General features: G+C 38.0%; 2 protein-coding genes across 2 annotated transcripts; one reads left to right on the top strand and one right to left on the bottom strand.

Moving 5' to 3' along the window:
• Positions 1-543: 543 nt before the first annotated feature.
• Positions 544-3,106, bottom strand: aagab (alpha and gamma adaptin binding protein). Its single transcript, XM_037682941.1, has 10 exons — positions 2,930-3,106; positions 2,510-2,700; positions 2,338-2,434; positions 2,167-2,256; positions 1,999-2,082; positions 1,828-1,904; positions 1,556-1,646; positions 1,339-1,443; positions 1,172-1,221; positions 544-1,095 (listed from the first exon to the last, which is right to left on the bottom strand). The coding sequence occupies exons 1-10, from the start codon at positions 3,021-3,023 to the stop codon at positions 1,018-1,020; spliced, it is 957 nt and encodes a 318-aa protein (XP_037538869.1). The 5' UTR covers positions 3,024-3,106; the 3' UTR covers positions 544-1,017.
• A 526-nt stretch (positions 3,107-3,632) lies between these two features.
• Positions 3,633-25,025, top strand: iqch (IQ motif containing H). The gene is made up of 19 exons (XM_037683687.1): positions 3,633-3,683; positions 3,799-3,921; positions 4,018-4,115; positions 4,242-4,317; positions 7,946-8,036; positions 8,669-8,856; positions 8,971-9,516; positions 11,271-11,337; positions 12,197-12,280; positions 12,357-12,532; positions 13,434-13,706; positions 13,800-13,988; positions 18,221-18,341; positions 18,838-19,124; positions 22,076-22,234; positions 23,448-23,570; positions 23,911-23,972; positions 24,628-24,736; positions 24,906-25,025. The coding sequence occupies exons 1-19, from the start codon at positions 3,633-3,635 to the stop codon at positions 25,023-25,025; spliced, it is 2,943 nt and encodes a 980-aa protein (XP_037539615.1).

Here is a 25,025-nt window from a genome sequence, read left to right on the forward strand (position 1 = left end):
GTGTCTGATGAAGTAATTTGCTTGTCTTAAAACTTTGTAAAACACATGAACATTACACGCATATGGAATATGCTCATTGTCTTTGGTTCGAATGTGGCTGCGTTAAATCTGCACTTAAGATCAAGTCACCACGTCACTGACAACATGGTGCTTTTCTGAAATACTGTGTATTGCAGTGCATTTTGTAGTTGGTAGATCTGTGTTTTCTGTTCCAAGTCTTATGTACATACCGTACATATTTATATATATTTGAGGTCAATTGTTTTAAATGTAAAACTAATAAAATGCAACAGAATATTTTCTCTGCGTTTGGATCCTTTAAACAACCGAAATATAAACTAAACTTCAACCACTGCTCAACTTTACTGATCTTAGTTTGTGTAGTTATTTTTTTAAAGGCCGACATAGTTTACATTTTTTTTGTTTCTTCATAAATCTAGTGTAACAACACTCCCAATACAGCACATCATCTTAATTATTCATTTTATTGAATTCCAATTTAGTGTTAGTCATTTTGTTGAAATGATATAATATGTACCCATGTTGTGGAATAGTGTTCACAATAAATACACTACTCACTAAAAACAGACAACAAACTACAAGACTTCATGTTGATTCATCTAAATGTGAATTAAATCTTTTAGAACTCAATATAAGGCACATATATATATATATAAAAAAAAAACATCTGATGACTGTACCTACAAACAAACATGACATCAAAATAGTTATCCGCCTGCATCACCATCATGTACTGAGGATCACTGGCTAGAACGAGACCCAGAGAGGAAGACTTAGTATCTGAGACACTCGTGGGTTCTCTGAACAAGATATCCATCAGGTTTTAAAAACGCATTATTTTATTTTAGGAATCCAAATGGACTAAATACAAAAATGCCTACAATATCTGTAAGCATCTCTACTTTCCAAGCGTGAGCAGGACGTCCACCAGCGCAGACTCTTGTGTGAGCGAAGGAAAGAGGAGGATCAGGAGTACGGAACTACAGGCAACTGATTTTAACTTTCCTCCCCTGAAGATAATCCATCTATTTCATCTTCATCACCACCAATGGCCATCCAAAATGCTTTTGCCACCTGAAAATCCAATTTTAGTGTCAGTAATTCACACTTCCCAAAAAATGTTTAAGCTGCAACTAATAAAATTGCTAACCTTCTCTGCATGAACTTTTCTCTGCTCATGAGGTAATGAAGAAGCTTTATCTGCAGGATAAAAAAATATATATCAGAAAATATCAAATCAAAGATGAGCCATGGCATTATGAATAGAAATACTAACAAAAATCCAACATAGTTTTAAAGTTGAGTTTTCTCAATTACCTTTCATCTCCTTTAATTTGGTAAAGAGGCGCTCAAAATTATCCACATCTGCATCTCCAGCTGTGAGATTGGCAAGCTCCTGTATGTCTAAATCAGTCATTGCATCTGCAGGAATACACACAATATTCAGTTCATGTACGTGTCTAATTATAGTAGCAGCAGGAATTAAGTTTAGGGAAAAGGACTTCAGGTTTAGCAGTTGACAAAAGATACTTACCCACTACTGACTCCTCCTTTCTGTCACATTTTGTATTATTTTCTCTGGCTGCATCATCAGGGAGTGTGCCCTCTGCTGGCAAACTGGAGGACTGACAAACAGCTTGGGTTAACTAACAGATCTCCACAAAAACAATCATTTAGAAATGGATAACTTAATTGAAAACTAAATTTACTATTCAAAGTTTCATTTAAGTCAAATTATACATGTTATTTTACATAAAGCCATACAAATAAAAGTTGTGATAAAAAAAACAACAACATTCCACTCACTGGTGGATCCTGGCAGCGGCGTTGGTTATGTCTGGAAGCCACTAAACTGCTCATTAGACCAAAACCCTGATTGTGCCCTGTTAAGCAGACATATAAACGATCACATGCCCCGCATACATGCAAATAAATAATAAAAGTTCAGTTATGTATATGTACTGTAACTTAATTTACCATCCTTCATCTCCACACTGGACCATACATTAGCATTGAGAGCCTGGACAATTCTCTTTACGCCTGTGGATTCTGGAAAGTCATCTAAAAAGACAACAATAAAGAATAGAAAAAATAAATCACAAAGGATTTCTAGATTAACATGTGTGACTGTTCTGCTAAACTCACCATCTTCATCTGGTATTTCCAGTGGATTGAGCTCCACAAGCTCAAAAGCATGAGCTAAACACCACTGATGTGCTTCATGCTTTGTGACGCCTGGCGAATACATAAAATTGTAATATTATGTGTATTACATCACAATAATTTCTTATACATCCACAAACACCCCTCACTAACCATTTTCATCAGTTCTGTCGCACACAAGTATGAGCACCTCTGGAGCGATGTCTTCCACCACAGATATCCAAGGTTTTAGCTTTTCCAGCCCATCTTTCTGCAAGCACCATCCATGACGGTTAAAACACAGTAAATTACATTTAAAAGCACACATTGTTCGTAAATTACATACCACTTTACTGTCAAAGTAAGCAATAAAAGCCTGCATGGACTGGGCGATCTCAGATGACATCGCATAAGTGTTTGGTACAGCACACAGTCGCACATCTGCTGTATAATATTTGTTATTGATGGTCCATGGGTACCAGGCTATCGTGTCGTCTCGCTCAGCTGGCTGAGGCAAAGTCTCTGAACCGAGGATTTCTAAACGAAATAAAACACGCAAGCAAACATATCAGTTTAAGCTAATTGCTCCATTTCATATTGCATCGATCATACTCAACATAGAAAGTAAAACACTGCTATGAGCACATCAGGAAATTAATATTTAAAATTATTCCTTTGCACTCATTCTGAGCATTTCCTGCTGCTGTGCTACATTAGCCATTTAGCCTACTTGCTAAATAGAGCAGACGATGTTTAGATAACTTACGTTTTATCAAGATTTCTTTTTTAAACTCGCAGTCACAGCTAGTGACAAGCACACACGGAAGAATCATACTTGTGTTTTCCTCCGTCGCTGACATTTTCTTTAAATTTATTTAGCTGCTAACTAAGCTAACGATGCAGCTACTCTATTTATTTGACCTTTCAACTCTGACAGTTCCGGATTTCCGGTGAATGGTCGCTTCCGTTGCAACGTCATGTTGAAAAACTTAACTAATAAACGACACAAACTGTTTCAAACACAGATTTGACGTTTAATCAAATAGTATAATGTAAAAAAACAAACAAAAAATTTTTTTTATATCAAAATCCCTAGTTAATATGGGAAAAATGTATCCCTTTTTAATCCTTAAAGGCAAAAACACAATAAAAACCTAGATTTTGTTAAAAAAAAACTATAGTTGAATAGAGTAATATAAATACAGTATTAAAATAGACCCCCCCCCCCCCTCCCCTTAATTATTTAGATATTTGGCGGGTTGCTTGTTGCCTGAAGGAGTGAACACCTGACAGTCAAGATTCAGGTAAAAAAAAAACACATTATCTTGTCGTCATAGTTACGAGTTTTTACTGCTAAACACACAGTTATAACTATGTTGCTAACACACTGGTTCAGTAGCTGTAGTTACCCGGGACAGGCTGTCATGATATTGTTGTGCATAATGAAAATTTCAGCCCACTAATGGGAAATGTCTGACAAACGCGAGAACCTAGAAAAGCTGGGGGCGGTTTTAGTTCAGGTAATGTCACTAAAAACCTTAACATTTATTCTTGTCTTGACAAAATACCTGGCTATAAAAAGTCTTTTTTTTTTTTTTAAACTTTATATTTAAGTTTTTACATTTTATATTCTAGGTTCATCATGATCTGAGACAACTTAAGTGCAGTATTGAGAAGGTCAGTGTCAGTGACAGGGCCACAACTCTGGACATCCAAGCCCTGAGCGATGGCATCTGTAGGGCCCACAGTAGCATCAGGGTGAGAAAGCTTCACACTGATACAAACATTTACATCTACCCAACATTAAACCAACTAGTTGCAAACAGTCTTTTAACACCATTTGCTTGCACACAGAAACATGCTGAGGATTTTCTGAAAACAGTGAATAGGCAGCAGCTGATTCTTCCGAGCATTGAGGACTTAAAGCCACAGACACTTAAAACACCTAGATGGTAAGTGAAAACAAACCTGAGGGTTTTGAATATTTGTTACAATCTGTCAATTGTTGTACCTTTAAATATATGTGTTGAATTGGTAAACAGTTTTGTTCATAGAGATTATGGTCTGGTTTTATTCAGGAATCCTCCTCTGGAGAGTCTCCCAGATGTGCATTCACAAAGGAAGGAGCTTCTGAAGCACTTACCCAAGAAAAAGGTAGACTCTTCCTGATTTGTTTGTTTGTTTGTTTGTTTGTTTTCCTGGTGCATTATACAGTAAAATAGTGAAGATAGTCTAAAGTGGATATGGTTAAATATCAGCACATACAGAGGAAAAAAAAAAAACACATTTCTGCCTTGAAGAAATATGTGGTTCCTAAATTTCCAAAATCCATGAGACGTTATGTAAAAAAATTACGAAACCTGAGTTGCTTTCCAAATGTCTTTAAACCACCCTAATAAGAGATTGATACTAGCACCTGTTTTTCTTTAGATATCTGAAACATGCTCTTTTAGAGGGAAATATAAAAATATGTTCACAGACAATAATGTTCAGCTATAGTGCTGTACTGAAGTAATTTATTTTTATAGTACTGTACTGAGGCCCTAATGTTCATAACACTTTACTAGTTATCAGCCCAATTCCAGTTGTACTTACTGTATGTATTGATTCTTAGTATTATTACTGAGGAAAATAATACTTGTAAAATATTGAGTTAGTTCTGTGAAATCTGAGCAGAGTATAAACATTTTTTCATTTCAATAAATGAAGAAGTCTGCTTTGATCTCTTAAGACCTGTTAGCATCAACGTACTGTAGATATGTAACATATTTACTCCAACAAAGTTCAGTCAGGTCATCTGGAGTGTTTCTTTTTATTTGTCGAGACGTTTCGTCCTTCATCCAAAGGACTTCATCAATTCGAGGAGCCACAAACAAATCGAGTCCCTTAAGTGCAGTAGGGACGAGGGGGGGGGGGGGGGGGGCATCTTATCACCAGCAAACTGGTTGGTTCACTATATGTGGGTGTGCTGTGCCTCCTCGGATTGATGAAGTCCTTTGGATGAAAGACGAAATGTCTCAACAACAACAAAAAGAAACCATCCAGATGACCTGACTGAACATTGGTGGAGTTTTTACCTGGATGAATGAGCATGAACTTTGATGTTTTGAACCACTTTGGCTATGGCTGCCTCAGAGGAATCGACTGGGGAGAGGGCGGGCCCCAGAAACCATCTTATCACCAGCAAACTGGTTGGTCCACTATGTGGGTGTGCTTGTCGTATTCTGCCGTACGAAGTGTTGAACCCAAGTGCAGGAGGATGACAGGAGGCTCAATGAAAAAAATCAAAAGTATTTATTTTACAAAAACTAAACTGAAGCTGACTGGGCAGCGTACTCACGAATAACCAGGACACAGGACGGAAGGCAGAAACACACCATAAGGACAATCCCGAGACAAAGACATGACGCAGAGAAGCTGAATATACACACACTGATTGGAACAAATAACAGACACCTGCAGTGATTAACATGACGCAGGTGAGACAGGGACTGAGCACAAGGAGGAAAACACTGAGAGCTGGAAACATGAGGAAACAGACAGAGACAGGACCAAAACCCCACAGTGCTGCTTGTGGGACTGAGTTTAATGTGGCTCCTCGGACTGATGAAGTCCTTTGGATGAAGGACAAAACATCTCTACAAAAAAAAATATGAAACTGTCCAGATGACCTGACTGAATGTTGGATTTTCGACCTGGATTATTGAGCATGAACTTTGATGTACATGACTTAGTGTTGTATTTAACTTACCTTTATGTGTTTTTTCATTAGCTAAACATGCATTTGTTGTGTAATCTAATCTAATTTAAACATTTGTTGTATAATCTTGCTTACATAAACAATTTATACCAAAAAATGTGAGATTTGACTTTTGAAGATAACATAACAAATGTTTATTTATTTATTTGCACAAATTTAAATTGATCTGGGGGCTTATTTTCATGTTTTCCACTGTTTATTACAATAAGGCAAGAAAATACAATGCATGCGTTTAATTATTAATCAATGAAATAATTTTAAATCACATTGTTCAGTGTTAACATTAGAGTCCATGATTTTTATAAATGCTCATTTTTAATTTCTTTTTATTCAAGATACTTTGTATGACCATTTATCATGACTGTTATATCTAAAAAGCAAGTAGTGGTAAATACAGATGTCGTGTGTTAAATTTACTTTTAAAATAGATTTATTGTGTGATCATTTTGTAGTAGGTTCAGTTTTTACACATGAATCTTGCTGCTTTGCACCAATATTTACTCAAAGTATTAAACTTAAACTAAATTCATCTCAGTTCCAGCAGATATTGTCTTTGTTTATGAGCTAATACTCACTGTATTTCATTTTTTGTACATTAATATTTAGGACTTTTAATACATGTCTATGCATTAGAAAAAAATACTAGAAATCAATAGAAAGTTTTTGATAGACAGCAACAAATATTCTGCATTGCCTGTTCCTCAGACACTTCATGCTGCAGTGAAGAGTGATGGTGCAGGTCTGTAATAATAGATGTCTCGGGTTCATGCTCTGACAAACTGTGACATAAAGGTCACCTGACTTAGTGATGACATCCAGCCTCTGTCATAGCAAACAAATTCATCTTCGCAAAGGTCGGCATTAGTTTTAGATTTATTTTACTCATTTTCTTTGCCAATATGTTTTTAGTAATCTGCTCCTGACGTGAGAAATAGAGGCCAAGACTGTCACTCTGATCCAGGAGAGATGGAGGTTCTGGCTGCAGAAAGCGGAAAACAGCAGATTGCAGCACATCAGCATTCTTCTAAAGAAACAGGCACCTGATTGCTGTGCTATGGGCTACTGGTTTACAGCTGTCTCAAGACAGAATCCACTACCTGTTCCAGCATGCCAATAAGACAGCCGTAGCTTCCCCAACTGCTAACCACTGGCTCTCTGCCTGCTGCCGCCTTCTGCAACTCGGCACAGCTCTTTTCTGCTCCATACCTGTGCCAGGGAATGAGATTTTTTGCATTTTAGCAATTTTACAAAAGGTGGCACCTTTTCCTAGCCCCGCCTGGAACAGATGTGTGCCTGTGAGGGGAAAATCTCCCAGCACCTGGCTCCTACCCCTGGTCTGTCATAGTGCTCAGTGGTCTGAGGAGAATGAAAGGAACAACACGAGGACATTAGGAAATTAGTCTGGAGAGAAGAAACTTTGAGTTGTTGTAAGAAGTGAGCCGTTTGAGTTTGATTATTGTCAGAAAAACAGGGGCTGCAACTGAAACACGTGATCTTAAACTGGGACAAGATCTTTTTTTTTTTTTAATTTCATTGTCGCTTGTGTAAAAAATATTAAACTTATAGTACTGATGTAAAAATAATCCATTACTTTGAGGTTTTCTTTCACTGTTGCAGAGATCATTGTTAATGATAATAGTTTATATTAATAAATGAATCGAATCAGTTACCAAAATTATTTATCAAGGCAGAAAAAAATCATGTATCAAACATCTCTATTTTTTAAATTAGTTTGAAAGTAACAAACAAACAAACAAAAAAAAACTAATTGTATCTAATCTCTCAGCCTGTTGGGATTAACAGTTATTTAATTGCAATAAATATATGAATTCCTGAAGTAGTTTTAGATTCATCCAATGATTGAAATAAAGCAAAACAATATTATCAATCAAATAAAATTTCATAATTATGTTGCCTCATTTTTGTATTTTATTTAATTATTTGAACAGTATCTGGACCTGCATTGCTGTTTTTTTGTGTGGAAGATCTAACCATAAAACATTTGTTTCGGTTTCCCATCAGAGACAAAGCCCCCGCTCTGAGGCCCGTCATCATGCCACCAAACCAGAAGGACATCGCTCCTCGTTTAGAACTGAGGACGACACGGAGACAGGTTGATTGACATCTTATTACTTCAGTTCTGTTACGCTGATCATTTTATTTGTTTCCCCCTCTACCTCCCAATTACCTCCTATAGTTAGTGGCAAATTTTGAAGCATTTACATTTTTATTATTTTTATCAACCATGACAGGCCCAGTGTTTTAACAACTGTTTGCACTTTTTTAATCTGCTCCCAGCGCTTCAACCGAGCCTTCTTCGTTCATCAGTTAAACACATCGCTCCTCCTTTTCACCGCAGAGAGAACTCCTGCTCTTCTAAAACGGGTTAGCACTCAATATTCTCAGAATACAACAGTTTACACAGTGCATGACTTTGATTTGCAATTGTTTTTTAATTATTCAGTATGTATTTAGTAAATATATTCATAGAAAATATCCAATACTGAGTTTTAAGTGTTTTTGTTGCTTTCATAAAAACCCTGTAATGACTTCCACGTTATAAAATATGATTTTTTTTTTTTGTCAGACATTTATGTTTTCTCTCTTTTTTTTAATCACACTAATTACAATTTGTTTTAAATACTTTACAGACTTTGAGTGTTGATTTACTGGAGAGGATGACAGGATATTATTTATGAGTCACTCCCAGACTGCTCTCTGGTATTTATTTATTTGACCCAACAGAATCCAACAGCATGTGCCACAAGGAGCCAAAAGGTCCAACAAATTCAGAACCCAATGCTGTGAAAGAAGTTGATGCATGTGGACCTCTGCAGACCTCAAAGACGCCGCTTCAATCCACAGCCTCTAAAAGCATGGACTTGAAGTGTGAGGTGCAAGACACAGACGGTCCTCTGCCTAAAGCCCCTCAGGTATCACTTTAAGAAGTTTGAATAGATTTTAAATTTAATTTATGAAATAAAGTAATAAGAACACGTTTGATGGTACTGTTCTAAGCTTTTCATTTGTTTCTCTTTGCTCTCCAGAACCTGGCAGTGGAAGTTCCTGATAATATCACCAGATACCCCTTCACAATCACAAAAGGGCAGATCGACCCGATGGCGACTGATTTCTGTCACTTCAAGCAGAGCTTCACATTGTGCTGGGGCAGTGTGTTTGATGCTCTGGAGGACCTGAAAAAGCTTCTCAGGAACTTTGCAGTGCCTTTAGCTACAGTTAGTGGAGAGCGTCTCGTGGACGTATGTCACAGTTGGGATGCTGGTTGGAGAAAGGCCCCGTCAGCAATCACTCTCCTATCAGTGCTTGAAAATCAGGAGGAGGTATCAGATCTGGTCTCACGCCCAGGTCAGCGCTACAAGGGAGAGGGAGGCATCGAGGCCGCCGCCATCCTTATACAGTCCTGCTGGAGGCGCTACTTGGCCAGGACGGCCTACCTGTGGCACCTGCGGCGCAAGTGGGCTGCACACATTATCGCAATGTCATGGTGGGGGCACGCTCAGAGGTGTCGTGTCAAAAAGGCCCTTCAGGCACGGAGGCTTAGTCAGTTAGAAAACCATCGCAGGAGAGCACAGGTGATGTTTTTACATCTAAATGTTGGTGATTTGTCTTTTTTCTTATCATATTAATTATCAACTAGGCCTGTGGCGATAAATAATAAATTAATTAATCGTATGATAAATTAAAATGATCAACCTCATATTCATTTATCGGCTTTATCGTTTCTTCGGGTCTCTCTTTTTCTACTGAAGACACTGGATGACAAAAGGTCAACTCCGGTGCTCTTCACTGACCCTTCCTTTTCTCTTTTCTAAAAAAAAAAATCAACTTAACCGTCCAAAATTGCGTTTTTGGATCATTAAAAGCAGCTAAGCTGAGAAGCTAAACTACGAGCTAAGCTAACAGACCGACCTCGAGAAAAAACCTCAGTCTTGTCAAAACTCCAAAATTCACGGTTGAAACCCGTGCCTTCGTGTAAAAAGTTGTTTTTCTCTGACAAAAGAAGCTGAGAACTTGTTTACTGATTTTTTTATTAAAAGCTTTGTGAAAAATGCTATGCTAAAGAGCTCAAACCACACCGAGCGTCCGCCATTTTGAAAACCGGAAAAAAAGGAAGGAGAGACAGCCCATGTCATGTCAAGGGGCCTCCCTCCCATTTTTCTTAAAGAGACACGCTGCTCGCTCCCTCACTATCCATCCTTCTGTTCAAACAGTCTTATACTGCCATCCGGTGGTCAACAAAGGTACTACATTCAAAATAAAATGAAACAACATTTTCTTTTTAAATTTGACAGTAATTACTAATTATTGTCAAATTTCAAACAATATTATCATTTATTGCAATAATTTCTGAGACAATTAATTGCCCAGCAAAATTTGTTATCGTGACAGGCCTATTATCAACTGATTTATTTAGGAGTTTTTCTTGTTGTCGTTTGTAAAAAAAATTTTTTTTTTTAAATTCTCATCTATTCACAATAGTAATATCTTATCTAAATTTATTTAAATACTAGGTATTTAAATAAAGAAGTTTTTGTGAATTTTTTTAGTGCTCCAAAATAGTTGTAAAAAAAACAGAAGGACACAAATAAAACGCTGCTACACAACACCGCCCTGCCACGGTTTTATTTATTTTAGTGCTTCCAGTTAGGGATGAACAGAAACATGTTTTAAAATACTTCCACAAATAAAGACAACGTTCTAGAAAAGATGGACAAGGAGCAAAAAAGAGAATTAAACCTTTTAGAATTCAAACCTTTAAGTTGCAAACAGCTGCTTTTTACAAAGGTTCAAAACATACAATACATTCTTTTATTTCAAATATTCTGCTATTTACCATTCTTTTGTTATGATCAATTTAGAATCTTTTTGCAAAAAAATGTATACCTGTCGCGGGCTTGATGTGTAATATCGTGTAAATTGATTCTTGCTCGATGTCTGTGCTGTCATCTGGCCTGAGCATCTTTCAGAGTGCTGACATAATATTAATTAGTGCCTACAAGTTCATTTAGTTGGAACATCACTGTGTGTGTATACATGCAATAAATGTATGTTCTCACGCTTTAAACATTCATGCCCTGGTAATTAAGTCTGCTAATCTTCCCCTGGCAGTAGCATCATGTACCTTGCTGATTAAATTAATTGTAAGAAGATGTTTCTAAAGTAAACGCTTAATTTAATTATGGTGGTATTTCATGCTTGGTTTGCTTCTGTGAGCCAAGAGAGATTGGTTTGGTGTGTTTTATCCATGCAGCGATGAGATGATTTGTGTTTGTGTGTGTGTGCTCAGCCTGTCTCCTCTCTGATCACTCCTTTTCTCTGTCCCCAGCATCTGGCAGCCAACTGGAAACACATCCAGTCGTCCAAGAGGACCATTATCCACATCCCTTCATTAGGTAGCTTTCATTGTCTCTGCACCCACTCAAACACACACACATTTGATCTAGAAGCAGTCATCCCCAGTCTCAGCACTCTGCTGCCCCAGTCTGTGGCCCTGGTGCTGACACTCTGTCTCATTCAAACGACTCTCTGCAGGAAAGCACTCACTGGATGATGACAGTACCCATGCCAAGGAGCTGAACAATTTACTCTCAATTGCCATTTAATTTGCAGATTAAGCAAATGAAAAGCCATTATGGTGAATATTTTACAAGAGCCACAAAGGTCTTCTTTGATTGCTATGCATAAAACAGAAAAAAAATTCACACTGTTTTTATGCTAAACATAGAGTGCAAGCTATGATCAGTTCGTGCTCTAATTTATCCACAGCGCTCACATTTAGACTGTAATCAGGCATGCACATTGTAAATCATTGAGCGATTGTCTAAAATTATTAAGCCTAATTACAAGCAGATGGAATGCTTTATTTGCACTTGGGGTGGCTACAGAGAGTGCTGTGTGAGCAAGGATAATTAGAAAGTTGAACCCCATTGTTGTTAATTAGCATGAATCCAATCATTTAATTACCTTGATTCAGCTGAGGATTCTCTCTCAGGCAGAAATCCAGACCGACACGGGCTAAAATCCTGGCGGTGTCGCAGGATGTAGTTTGGTGGTGGCTGGACATGGTGCAAAAGGACTCGCAGCACACGTCAGGCTCTGCACCTGCTTGTTATTAGGCTGAATTAATCAAAATACTGCTATAGTCTGGTTAGACTTTCACTCCTTTATTCCCAGGTAGTGACATGTTTTTGAAGCTGCAGAGCTGCACATTTTTATTCAGTTTGAGAAGATCGCATGACTTTAATGTGACAGGTTTCTCTCAGAGCCAGCGACTGAAGTTGAGAAGATATGACATCCTCCAGAACGCCCAAATAAGCAGATTGTTTGACGTTAGAGGTAGGAAGTCTTCCTTCAGAGCTGACTTGCTTTACTGTAATTTTGTAGTTCCTAAAGCCCTCTTTGTTAATTATAGATGATAATGTGGAGGTGATCTATGTATGCTCGCTGCGTTTGGGGGAAGACATCTTGCAGTATTACAGCAGCCTTCTGAACTGTGATGGAGCCACAGATGGAGCTGATAACACCCAGGCCTCACACAGCAAGAGACACTTTACTATCCTAACTCCAGAAGCTGTAGATTATTTCCCTGTAAGGTTTATCGTATTCATTTTTTAGGCATAAAATTTTAAGTAATAAAAGGCCACATGTGTTTCCATAGTGTTCATACAATTTACTGTAAGGAGGTCTCCTGTGCCACGGGAAGGGCACGATCACTTGTAGTTTATAAATTTCCCTCTAGAGGGGGCTAGAGAGGGTTGGTACTATATAGTTTTCCTATGAGAGCATCACATTTCCAGTGCTTCTTATTAAGTTTGAAATTAACTTCTGCATTATTTTTCAGTTTTCTGTAAACACAGTGTTCGTACTTAATTATAACATTTGTAACGAGCTACTGCGGTGGCTTTCAGAAGATAATTTAACTTTACCTGGTTTATTTACCTATTCCTCACATCTACTGCTTCACCAGGATTGTCTTCTTCACCTCCATGCAGTAAAAACACGGAGTGGCTCCGGTTTATTTTAACTTAAAAGTATTCCATCTACCATTAAGGATTATTTAGACTGATAGTGCAACATGACACGGGCGTCTTCATTTCTTTTTATTGATTTTCCTGCTGTTTTGTTGTTAAACTCTGCCAGACGTGTTGCTGAGATGGATCGCTGCGACCCGTGGCTGGCAGCGCATTCTGCCAGTGACAGAAGGGATAATTCCATGTGGATCAAATAAATACAGATGTGAAGTAATTAGTCGTATTCCCAAGGAGCTCGTTGGTAGCACACATTAAAGAAGTGAGGGATAGGAGAGGCCTCCCACAGGCAGATTTTATCAATTCAACCTGCTAGAATACAGGAGAGGTCAAAACCCTGCTGGCTTTATGAATAATAGATCTGTTGTGTGCACATTCTGATAAATCAGGTCAAGAAACAACAGAAGACAGAAAAGGTGTAACTTTTGCCTTCATCTCTTCCTCTCCCTTTGTTCATTCAGACCCACAACATGTGTCTGTCTACACTGCTGAAGTACAGTCCACGCACCCTGAAGCGTATCAAACACCTGATCCAGGGGAATCAGGCCTACATAGTGGGCGGAGTTAGCCACATGGATGACTTGGCAGTGGCTGATGAGCTGGATGTGCCGATCTTGGGTCCAGAACCAGCTGTTTCACAGCTCTACAGCACTAAATCCGGAGGAAGGAGGATTGTTGCTGCGGCAGAAGTTGATGTTCCCCCTGGTCAAGCAAATATCTGCTCACTAAACCAGGCAAGACACCAAAAGACACAAATACATACACGTATTTTATTACAGAAAAATACCACATTATAGTTGTAATTATCTTTTTTTGTTTTGTTTTAGCTTCATGAAACACTAGCAGAGCTCATGACTCAAAATATTAATATGCAACGCTGGCTTTTTAAGATCAACTTGCAACATGGTGGTCGTGCTGCAGCGTACTGCGACGTTTGCCATCTCAGCTGCTATAAATGGGCTTTGCAGAGTTATCGTCATGACGGTCCTGATCTATGGGGCTCAGAATGGACTCAGGTAAAAATATGACTTAGATCATTTTGTTTGTCCTGCTTCCATATAAAATATTTGACCTCTAACAAAAGCACTATTTATATTCGCTTGATTTTTTTTTGCATTTATATTTAAATTTATGAGATTTTTTTTTCCCTTGTATTGTTTTTGACACAACTCTGTTTTTTACTGTTACTCTTCTTCTCATGGCTTCCTTCAAAGTACTGATTTTATAAAGTAAATTGAAGATTTATAATGCTTTTTGGACAATATCACACTAACGCTAATGAAAAATTGTTATATCTATAACTAGAACAGATACATTTAAGTACTTAACAAATATCATTATCATAAAGTGACTATTCAATTTAATATTGTGGTACATGAAAGACATGATTTGCTATAGTCATTTGATAAACAAAAGATCTTGGAAAGATAAAATAACATTGTTCAGTTTTATTAAATGATTTGCAGTTTTTAATCCCTGTAAACTGTTTCCCTGACGTCTAAACTTTTTATTTTGGGGGGAAACAAAAGCATGTCCAGTTTTGCTTAGTCGATTATACTCTAAGTAACTTTTCTGCTTGTTGATTTAATCATAAAACACAACTAGGATTTTTTTATGTATGTACTATAATTATTCTGCACAGCTGCACTTTACAGCTGCCTTGTGTCCTAAAAGTACATTTGAGCACCTGACAGTAAAACTTTTTATTTGGTGGTGCAGAAAACTGTCCACTGTTTTCTAGCTCCGAGCCAATTATATAATTGTAGCATTTACAATTCCTCTCTTTATAATATTTGATAGATGTACTACTGATAAAATCTCAGTCAGATATATCGAGTGTAAATAAAATGTACTTAGTCAGTGTTAAACCATTCATTTACTTCAGGTGCAATCTGTGCACGACTTCTGAGCACCTGGCTTTTATTTCTCATATGCTTACAAAGTAGCCTTTGATTTTCTGTCATGTGTTAATTACCGTATTTTGCCATTTAACTGGGAGCTTTGTGTAAACTAATTACAGGCTAATGATTGTGGGCTTGGAGCAAAACGATTTTACTTTTTATTCCATTTGAAAGAACAGCAGTCATCTCGAGTTTCTTATGGGTCTTTCTGTTTTATTCCTGTTAGCTGGTTCTTTGATTCATAGGGCATGCATGGTGCGGGGCAGTAATTGTTGTAGCTTTGGTGCTGTTAATTACGGCAGAGAGTAGCTGAGCCACAGCCAAGGTCTATAATGGTGGCTGAGGCTGCAGAGGAAAGTAATGGGGTTTCTTTCACCAGCTGGGGTCCCATGGAGAGGGAAGAGTGCCGAGGCCCCCAGTGTAGGCCGACAGCCTCGGGGCTTCTGGGCCATATGGACACAACACTTTAACTGGCCTTTATTCTACACCTTGCTCTTTTAATCAAAGCAAAGCCCACATCCTGTGCTCCTCATTGCATGGTTTCTTTTCTTTTTCATTACGACTTTGTTTCCCCTGAAATGCATTAAATGCATTCAGTTGTCCATCTGTTGTACTTGTTTAGGCTGAAATCAGCAATTTGGCCTTTAAGGCTGAAAAATGACTAAAAAAATCGTGTTGATCAGGTTTTGTTTTTGCACTAACATTTTCTTACAGCAAAAAGTGTGGATATTTTGTTAAGCGCCTTAGCACATTAATAATATTAGTAATATTGCATGCATGTTGTTAACAATCTGCACACCTTTCTGCAGTGGCAATAAACATAGAAAATGGGACGTTTTTAAAGGTCTACAAAGGCTCTAACATATGCTTTCAAAAACAACTGGATTCAAGCACAAATCATTACATGAATGAAACTATTTATTATTTATTCAACACTTGGGATTGGTATTTAATTGCCAGCAGTAATTTACCTATAAATAACAAATAAGCAATAATTAAGTGTGTAGTGTCCACTGTGGAGTAGAACGCTCTTTAACATTGCTAATAAATGTAAAGGCAGAAAGAAAATTAGAGAATAACTGTTCTTAGTTTGTGCACATTTTTAATTTGTTTAGCTACTGCTTGTTCTGAAAGGCTCAGTATGAAATTGCACGATTCAGAAAAAAATACCACGTGGTCTTTCAGAGTATTACCAACAATTACATTCTTCCTGGCTGTGCAAAACAAAGACTAAAAGTGCACAAAATGAAGGAGGAGCTATTTTATCCACAATATTAGGATCTTCCATCCTCAGAGAAACGTGAAAACGTGTGTTTCTCTTCTAATATTGTGAGGCCCACAGCTTCCAGCACCGTGTTTCAGCCTGAAGAAAGCCCCCAGGCCTCTTTTAGCATTTACACAGAGAGAGGTTAAAGACATGTAGATCTTCAACCATGCAATGCCTGAAGGGGGCCATACACACACTTAAGCGCTCACACAGCTTGCATATGGATCATTAAGCACAAGAGGGTAAAAATTACACCTAATAGCTTCAACAGATGGAGTATTTTTTCCGTCATGCTGTGTACAAACAGATCTTAAGGAAAACCTTATTTAGGTTAAGTTCGTCATCGAAATGGGTCATTTGACAATCACTACCACTGAAGAGGTGGAGGGACATTTCATACAGATGTCGTCTGTCTAAATATTGTGCAATCTGTGATAGCATGAAAAAGTTTAGGTTTCTAATTATCTGGCTTTGTATAATTACCTTGAATTCAAAACATCTGTTGTCAGTGTTTTTGTTGAATGCTATAAATACTTTTTGTGACATCGTGACAAATTGTTGCCTCACTTGTATTTAGAGTTCAACAACACAAAAAAAAAAACTGAAAATGAGAATACATGTACATGATACATGAGCTGAGATTAAAGTTTTGATGTGGCATTCTTAAAAAAATTAATAAAACATGAAAAATACACAACATGTCAACCATCCATCCATCCATTATCTTTACCTGCTTCTTCCATTTTGGGTCACGGGACATGTCAACCAGTATCCTCATATTTCCCAAAACTTACTTACTTACTGTAGTTTCTGGATCGCTCCACTGCACAATCAAGAAACGGAAATCAAAAAAGGGGGAGCATCCATTTTATTTATGGCCAGATTGCCTCAGTTTTATGTGGACACCAAGCAAAGGCTGAATCCTCTCACAGAGCCCTGTACGCGCTTTAAGTCCAAATAATTTATGGCAAAATACCCCTCTTCCGTTTCTTCCTGTCCTGCTGTTTCTGTGAACTGCACAGGCAAAGTCCTGGGGTGAGCTTGCTCTTCCGTTGAGAATGACAACCGTTCCCTTACACTTTTTGCCGCACCATTGTCTGCTTTATGGTTTGTATAGAGGGAATCACTGTGCAGCATTTGACCTCGCCTCTTACAGTAGTTGAATATAATGATGGCTGTTACATGACTGGAATATCAACAGCATAATCTCTGGTCCTGTCTCCAGTGAAGCCAAACAGCACATACTCAAAACAAAGTAACGCTCCACATAGTACAAGAGAAGAACAAAGATATTATCTCCATCCTGAATTTATTCATCTTTCACCCAGATTTTGCAGTTTCTTTTGTTTGGGCAAATGTGATTCTTGCATAATGGTGGAACACACACACTATTGTATACAGAACTCTGTATTTAAAGGAGGCAGTCTTTTCACAGTCTATTTAACTTTGTCAGTTGTAGTTTTACCGTACATATATTAAAAAAATGACAGTGAAAGGTTTAGAGTAGGTGCTGATAGTAACTCTGTTCGTGAGGGGAGGAAAAAAAAAAGAGTCGCTAAAGTCTTTAAGGGACACCTAAAGCAAAAGCTAAAAATTAACAGCATAATTAAGTGGTGAAACTATAATGGTATTTCCTAGTTACAGAAACAAGAGTGATATCGATCCCAGTCAAGCCCTGATTGATCCCCAGATAGATGGGCTTGGCTTAAGTATTCATCAGCTGCCCAGTGAGGAGAGTTGTTATTGAGGGCAGGTGGTTTGAGGCTGTGAGTTAAAGCTATTAGACTCCTGAGGCCTTCTGATAATAGGCTGTCACTCACACATACACACTCCTGCAGCATCCAGCATACACAGAAACTGAAGAGGTCACCACAATCTCACGGATAATAAACTGTCACTGGAGTCATCTGGATAATCCAGGGTGTTCTAGTAATGTAGTCAACACTTACAAAGCTTGATATAGGGACCTACGAAGTAAAATACATATTTTTAATATATTAACCACATCTGTAAACCTGTTCCCAGTTTGATGTTACTGATATGCAATATGTGCACTTTAACTTTTTTTTTTTTTCTGTAGGAGACTGTATTTCGCAGATATTTAGATGAGATCCCAGAATGGCTGGCCCATTATGCCAAACCTACTAAAACCTGCTCTTATCCCAGTTGGTCCTGCTTCCTGAAGACCTTCCTCAGGCAAGGTTAGACACTTTTTATCAAGCTCTGACACAGTCCTGTACAGTATGTATTTCCTACCTTCTTTTTGGCGGCTGTGGCTGAGTGGTTAGAGCAGTCGTCCTCCAATGTGAGAGATGGGAGTTCGATTCCACCAGCAGTCACATGTAGAAGTGTCCCTGGGTAAGACATTGAACCGCTCACTGCCTCACGTGTGTCCCATCGGTGTCTGAATGTGATAAAGCTCTGATTAATCTTTGTATAGATCTAGTAGAGTGCTGTATGAATGGGTAAATGAGGACACGGTGTTGTAAAGCACTTTGAGTATCTTGATAAGATAGAAAGGAGCTATATAAGTACAGTCCATTTACCATTTTTAGTTCCTAGATGTTGCCTCTGTGAAAGGACAAGTTAAATAATTTAATGCCTTTAATAGTGCTAGTTAAAAGTGTTCAGGTGCTCTAAAAGAGGTGGTGTTTTGTTTTGCGCATGCAGCCATTTTTCTGCTCTCCCTCTGTCCAGGTGGCGTAGTGGAGGCATATCCCCCTTCAGAAAGTGTCACTTATCTGACAGTGGATATGTTACTGGAGCCAGGGGGTGAGGTGGCCATGCTGTCCTGTGGAGACCAGCTCCACGGCTCCTGTCAGCCAGAGGTCATAGGGTGCACTGTTCCACAGACGTCAGTACATCCAGACACCTTGCACTCCATCTGCATGCGTGTGGGTCAGGCTTGTCTACAGCACCTTGTTGTTGGTTATGTCTCTGTGGGCCTAGCTACCTTTACGGACCACGGCACCATGGAGCAGAAGGTGAGTCGCAGACAGAGAAAGAACAGACTCTAGCTGCGGCTGCCATGATAAATATGAACCGTGCTGTTGCAGCCCATCTTATGAAAGCTCTTTCTTTCACCATATTGGTGGAAAAGATCAATTTTCAGCTGGGTTGGGATCTATATAACCAGATAGGTGCCTCCTACATATACTGCCCCCTTGGGATCTTGAAAACAAGACGAGGTAAACTGTGGGCACAGGGAACAAATGTGTCACAAGGCCATCTAATAAACTGTCAGGTCCTATTGTGTCAATACTCTGATTCCACCATTTAAAGCTTGCCCTTTAACCTTACAATGCAGAGAAATTCAGAAGCACCTATTTTTTTTCTGACAATAGGTTGTTGTAAAGTGATTTGACAGATTCACAAGGATACCCGGTCAGTGTTTAACCCCTCGCGGGTTACCTGCAGCGGTCTGCTCAGATGTATTACATTGTTATAGCAAGACAGCACTGAAACCTGAACTCATTTGTCAGGATTAAGTTTTGTTGAAAGGTTCTTGGTTTATGATATTTGAAATGGACTTGTTTATGATGCTTTAACCTCTGCTCCTAACATGTGGCCGTATTGGCTGCCTATTGATCCAGAGCTGTAAAATGAAACGCTTGGTTTATAATGTGCTCTACACTTTCCAAGAAAAAAGCAAAATGATGGAGAAAATGCTGGACCTAGATTAAAGATTGTAGAAAACATTAAAAAAGCTATAAAGTTTTGAAAAACACTCAGCTACATATCTGGAATACATGTTGACATCTTTCCCATTTGTTTAATTTTACTTATTCATTTTAGAATTACAAACATGACTGTATTTTCAGTAATCTGTTCAGTTTTAAATATCAGTTTGGATTACAGATTAACTGTGGACATGCTCACCACTAGAGGGTAGTATCTTCTGGATTCAATGATAATACACAGAGTACAGCAGTGCAGTGCTGTGATTGGTATTTTGTCCAAAATAATTTATTTTCTTGTTGAAATGTATCTTTAGTGACAACTTTGGCTTATATTTTCTTTGCGTTAAAAAAGCCAGTCATATTGTTCTGCCTATATTTTCCTACATTATTGTCAGTTTTGGGTGCATTTTATTTTTCTGTAATTTTTTTGTGTTTTTAATAAAAAACACAATTATATTTTTTAAGAGCTTGACTTTGAGGCAGAAAACATTTTTCATTCAATAAACAAAATGGGACATATGCTGGTTCTTAAACAGTTTTTAAAAAAATGACTGCTTTAAATTACATTTGTACATTTTTATTTCCAATGCTGAGCTAAAAACGAAACGGATTTACAGACAGCATAAATAACAATAGAATATAATACAACGTGGACTTCAATGGAGGCAGGAACTTTAATGTCAGATTCCTAACACACACAAAGCTCAGACAGAGAAGAGCCACGTGGGCAAACCTGTCTGGATTTAAACATCAATTTAGATTCAAACCTGTTGCTAAAAGCTGCCTACTTTATTTGATTGAAAGAAGTGGGTCACATATGTTTGCCCTTGCAGTCTCTGTTCACATTGTGGAACAGCGAGGCCACAGCTGCAGCATCGGGGGTTTTAATGAAAATGCAAGGCAATAGAAAACAGGTACAATCCAGGCTTACATTTCCTGCGGCTTTGTTAAGAGCGACAATGGGACATGGGAGTATGAGTTTTGGGGAGTTGAGTGAATGGCTTGCCGTAGAGTGTCCATCACTCACCTGATACATACAAACATGATTCTGCCAAGTTGTGGATGCTGTTTTTCTTTCTGCTGTAGTTATTTTATCCAGGTAAAGTGTTTCCAAATGTGGATCCAAAGTAAAACATTTGTGCTTCTTGTAGTGCGTATTGCATATACAATGTATTTTATGGAAAAAGAAGGCATTTAAAAATGCATGTGCTGCAATTAAAATCACATCTTTAATTACACATTTTACAAACTTTTATTTTAATTTATGTAAACCCTACAGTTCAGTTACAAACTTACACATTTAAGAACTTTTTTTTCCCTGTAACTCTGAAGTCATTCAGACCTTTTTAAGTGTCATATTGTGATATTTTGCGAGTTGTAAAATTTACGCTATTATTTTCTTAATGATCAAAATCGGCTGATTATTTAAAAGGAAAAAAAAAAAGATCCACAACAAATACATTAGCTGGCATATTTTGGATTTGAAAATGTTTTTAAAAACCTTGACGCGCTTACGCAAAACCCTTATAATCTTGTCTGAGATTTAATTGAAAATGATTCCCCACATAGACCCGCTGTCTGCTGTTTATTAAATTGTTTTACAAAGCAAATGAACGCCTCTCAGTGTTACGCTCACATGTTTGTGTTTTAGTGGGAAAAAAAGTTCTCAGTTCACTGAAACTATAGGTTCAGACAGGCAGCAATTTGCATCCAGTGGCAGGAGCGTTTACTTTGACAAATAGGAATAGCTAAAGGAGGCAGCCGACTGCCACTTAGTTATTAACAACTCCTTCACTGGTGATTTATTTGCCACTTTTGAAAAAGGGCATAGCCATTAGGTTATTATCTGCAAAATTAGCCCTGTTTAAGTGGAAGGCTACGTCCTTACCTGACCCCTTAATATACTTATAATGATGCCATTTACCATACATATATGAACTTTACTTCTCATCAGACCTGAACCAAGCATACTACCTCAGGGCAGACTGAATCCAAACACACACAGAAGGATTTACTTTGTGCTCGTGTCACTAACACAACTGGATCACCTAAAAATAGCCTCAATAAACACCAAATGGTCGTTTCCATCCACCTGCCTCTCAGCATCGATGACATTTAAAGATCAAAATGTGCTAACCCCAGTTCTAACAACTGCAGTTTCCTTTTTTTTTCTGTGAAAATTTTAACTTTAAATGGTTATTTAATAGTGTCAAGTTTTCGCTGCTCTCGCCCAGTTAATTGTTTGTTGTTGGCAGGTTTGGGTCATCGATCTGGACATCGCTTACAGTGACCAGCTGGCCATGACCCAGATGCTGCTGATGATGACCGGAGGAACGCTGAATTGGCGGACGGGATGTTTAGAAGTTCAAATGCCAGTCAGAAGGAAATGCTGTGAACACCAGGCTGCAGCTAAAGTAAGACTGTTTTGATATATTTCTTTTATACAACCAGAACCTTGGTTTTAATTGATATTTGTTCATCGATGTTGAATTTTTCTTTGATTTCTATTAGAATTGGCTGAATATAAAAAAGCAACCACTCTGTTTAAATTATTTTGACTGACTTAGGTCTAAGATGGTTACACCACTATGGTAATCACAAATAATTGTTTTTCTTATTATTAGTTATTAGTAAATACAACTAAAAACTGTAACTACGCACTAGACTCAATTGGCGTTCAGGTCCAGAATTCATTATCGTTTTGATAGATGAGTCTAAATAATCAACACATTAATAATTCATACAATTTTCATTATGCATGCCTGAATACTTCATCAACCTGGTGCCAGTCTATAAACAATAGAGTTCTTTTATTAGCAGTAGGCCTGCGTTTACGCTTGTTAATCTGCGACTTGTGTTGTTTTATCAAACATTCATTTAGCTGCTGGCCTGGTGCTTCGCTGCAGCAGTTTTAGCCACTGCAGTTGTTAATGGCTTCGGCAGTGGCCATCATTAGGGACTTGCATATTACAAACACAATTAAGTCCCTGCTGGACACTTTTATGGTTGTGTAAGGGCCCTGGATCTGACATGTGCAAACACACAGCCTTCACGGCGAGTTATGGGGCTTTCTCCTGAGCTCACTGCAGCTTAGGCCCGCACTCTTCATCTCCCACAGGAAAGAGAATCGGCAACATTTTTATCCTCTTAAGCCCTGACACTTTTAACTATTCAACCCATCTAGTGCTACTCATCTGAATCCCTCTATTCAAACAATAGATATGGTGTTTAGAATATATACCCTCAGTTCAATGTCAAATTTATTAACATTTGCAGTCCCAAAATTGTATTGCCTTTGCTCAGGTTCATTTTTTTTTGTTTGACGTGTCTTTGCAGAATTAATTGTTCCTCCCTTCAGTTAATTAAGAAAGGCCCAGCAGTTCACCACACATGCCGAATGCACATTATGTTCAATGATCACACATGCAAACTCAGCAATGACCTAAAGGGTGTGTGTGCGCGGGGGTGGGGGTGTGTGGGGTGTATGCAGCCTAACTTTTCAGATTTAATCCCAAAGACAATGGAGCATAGAATTAACTATTTTGGTTTTAATTAGCTGAAAGGTTAGTCTCTGCAAATGTGTTATAGATTCAGCATGTCTTCCTTCTGTTTATCTGTTTTTTACAGCACCTTGTGCTCAGTGGTTATGCGGTCATCGGGAGCCACCTGTTTCATTCTCACCTTTCGATGTTGTACCACAGCTCGTTCTTCAGGATGTGCAAGCTACACGGCATTGGGTTTAACAAAAAGGTACGACTTCCAGGTTTCATGGCTGTTTTATTATATTTCTTCCTCAATATTAAGTTCAATAAATACATTATTTTAATGGGAACTTTGCTTTCATGTATCAAATTAGCTGCTTGAAACATACAGGTAGTTATCTTTAATGTCACCGTTCAAAGATGTCTCCTTGTGGACTTGAAGTGTGCATGAGCCACTCTTTGCAGAAACAAGTCTTACATGTATTAGGTAAAAATCATGCTTAGGATGACATTAATGTTGTCAATTTAGAAACAAGTATGACTTAAATAACTTTTACTGTACCTTAAAATCTGCGTGCTTGTAACTGTGCATGTGAATCACCTTTCAGCAGAAGCAAGGCACTGTTTTTGCTTTTTATGACAGCAGTGAGCGATGTCGCTTTGGTATGATGTAAGTATTTCTCATTACATCTATTTCATGTATTGTGGTCAGAAAAATGTAAACATGTATGCATGTTTGAACACTGAGTGAAAATGTGTGCTTAAAAAGTTAATTTGATTTTGGAAAAGGTGTTATAACCCTGAATTATATTTTATAAGTCACAAGTGTCTTCAGTCTGTTCATGACCTTGTGACATTTACATTAAAGGTCAAAAGTTATTATTATTGTTTTACTTTAAGATCCTTAGTTCCATTTCCTTGCCACTGTAAACTCATTTGGTATCAAATTTAAAGTTTCAAAACACTTAATTTAACTTTGTTTTACTAGAAACCCAAAGACGAATATTAGATGGGTGAGAAGTTTAGCAGCACTGGAAGTAAAACCCATTCTTTACAAGATTAAAATGCCACCTCTGGTTTTGTAAATTTTAGAAACTCCACAAGTTGTTAAGCAGAGGGTTATTTAACAAATTCATCACAGAAATCCTTTAGATTACACAGCTCTGGAACAGTTAAATCACGCTGTGCTCATCCCCCTATAGACTGGAAATGTATCTGCTGAAAGTTTCATTTACCCACCAGCATCAAATGAACAAGGTGATTGTTTCTTAGCGGGCAACAAGGGGATCATTAGTAAACTCATTTGTTTGGAATGTTGTTAATAGAACGATCTCAGAGGATCTCCGGGGAGCTCTGGTGACCTTTGCTCAGAATCTGTCAGTCATTCATCAGCAAATATCATCCTCTGCAACGCAGGGAGGAAACAATTTCAAGGTACCATGCTAACGAGTACCAGTTTCTTCTTGTCTGTGTTATGAAACGTGCATTTTATTAAACTGTAGTGAGCTGAAAGATGTCTTCTGAAGAAACTATAATCAATTTATGTTCAATAACTTCATATCACAGTTTTACTTTTGTACCTTTTCACTTTGTTTTGCTGTAGGAGCTCCTAAAGCACATAGAAGATGTGCTGCAGACTATATTTCGGAACAAGAATCAACTGAAGGATAAACCTGCTGCGGAGACAGCTGCATCACCCGTGAAGTGCAATATCACCAAATAA

This window comes from Nematolebias whitei, chromosome 10, assembly GCF_014905685.2.
Source record: "Nematolebias whitei isolate Nwh7 chromosome 10, NemWhi1, whole genome shotgun sequence".
In the NCBI taxonomy this organism is placed as follows: Eukaryota; Metazoa; Chordata; class Actinopteri; order Cyprinodontiformes; family Rivulidae; genus Nematolebias; species Nematolebias whitei.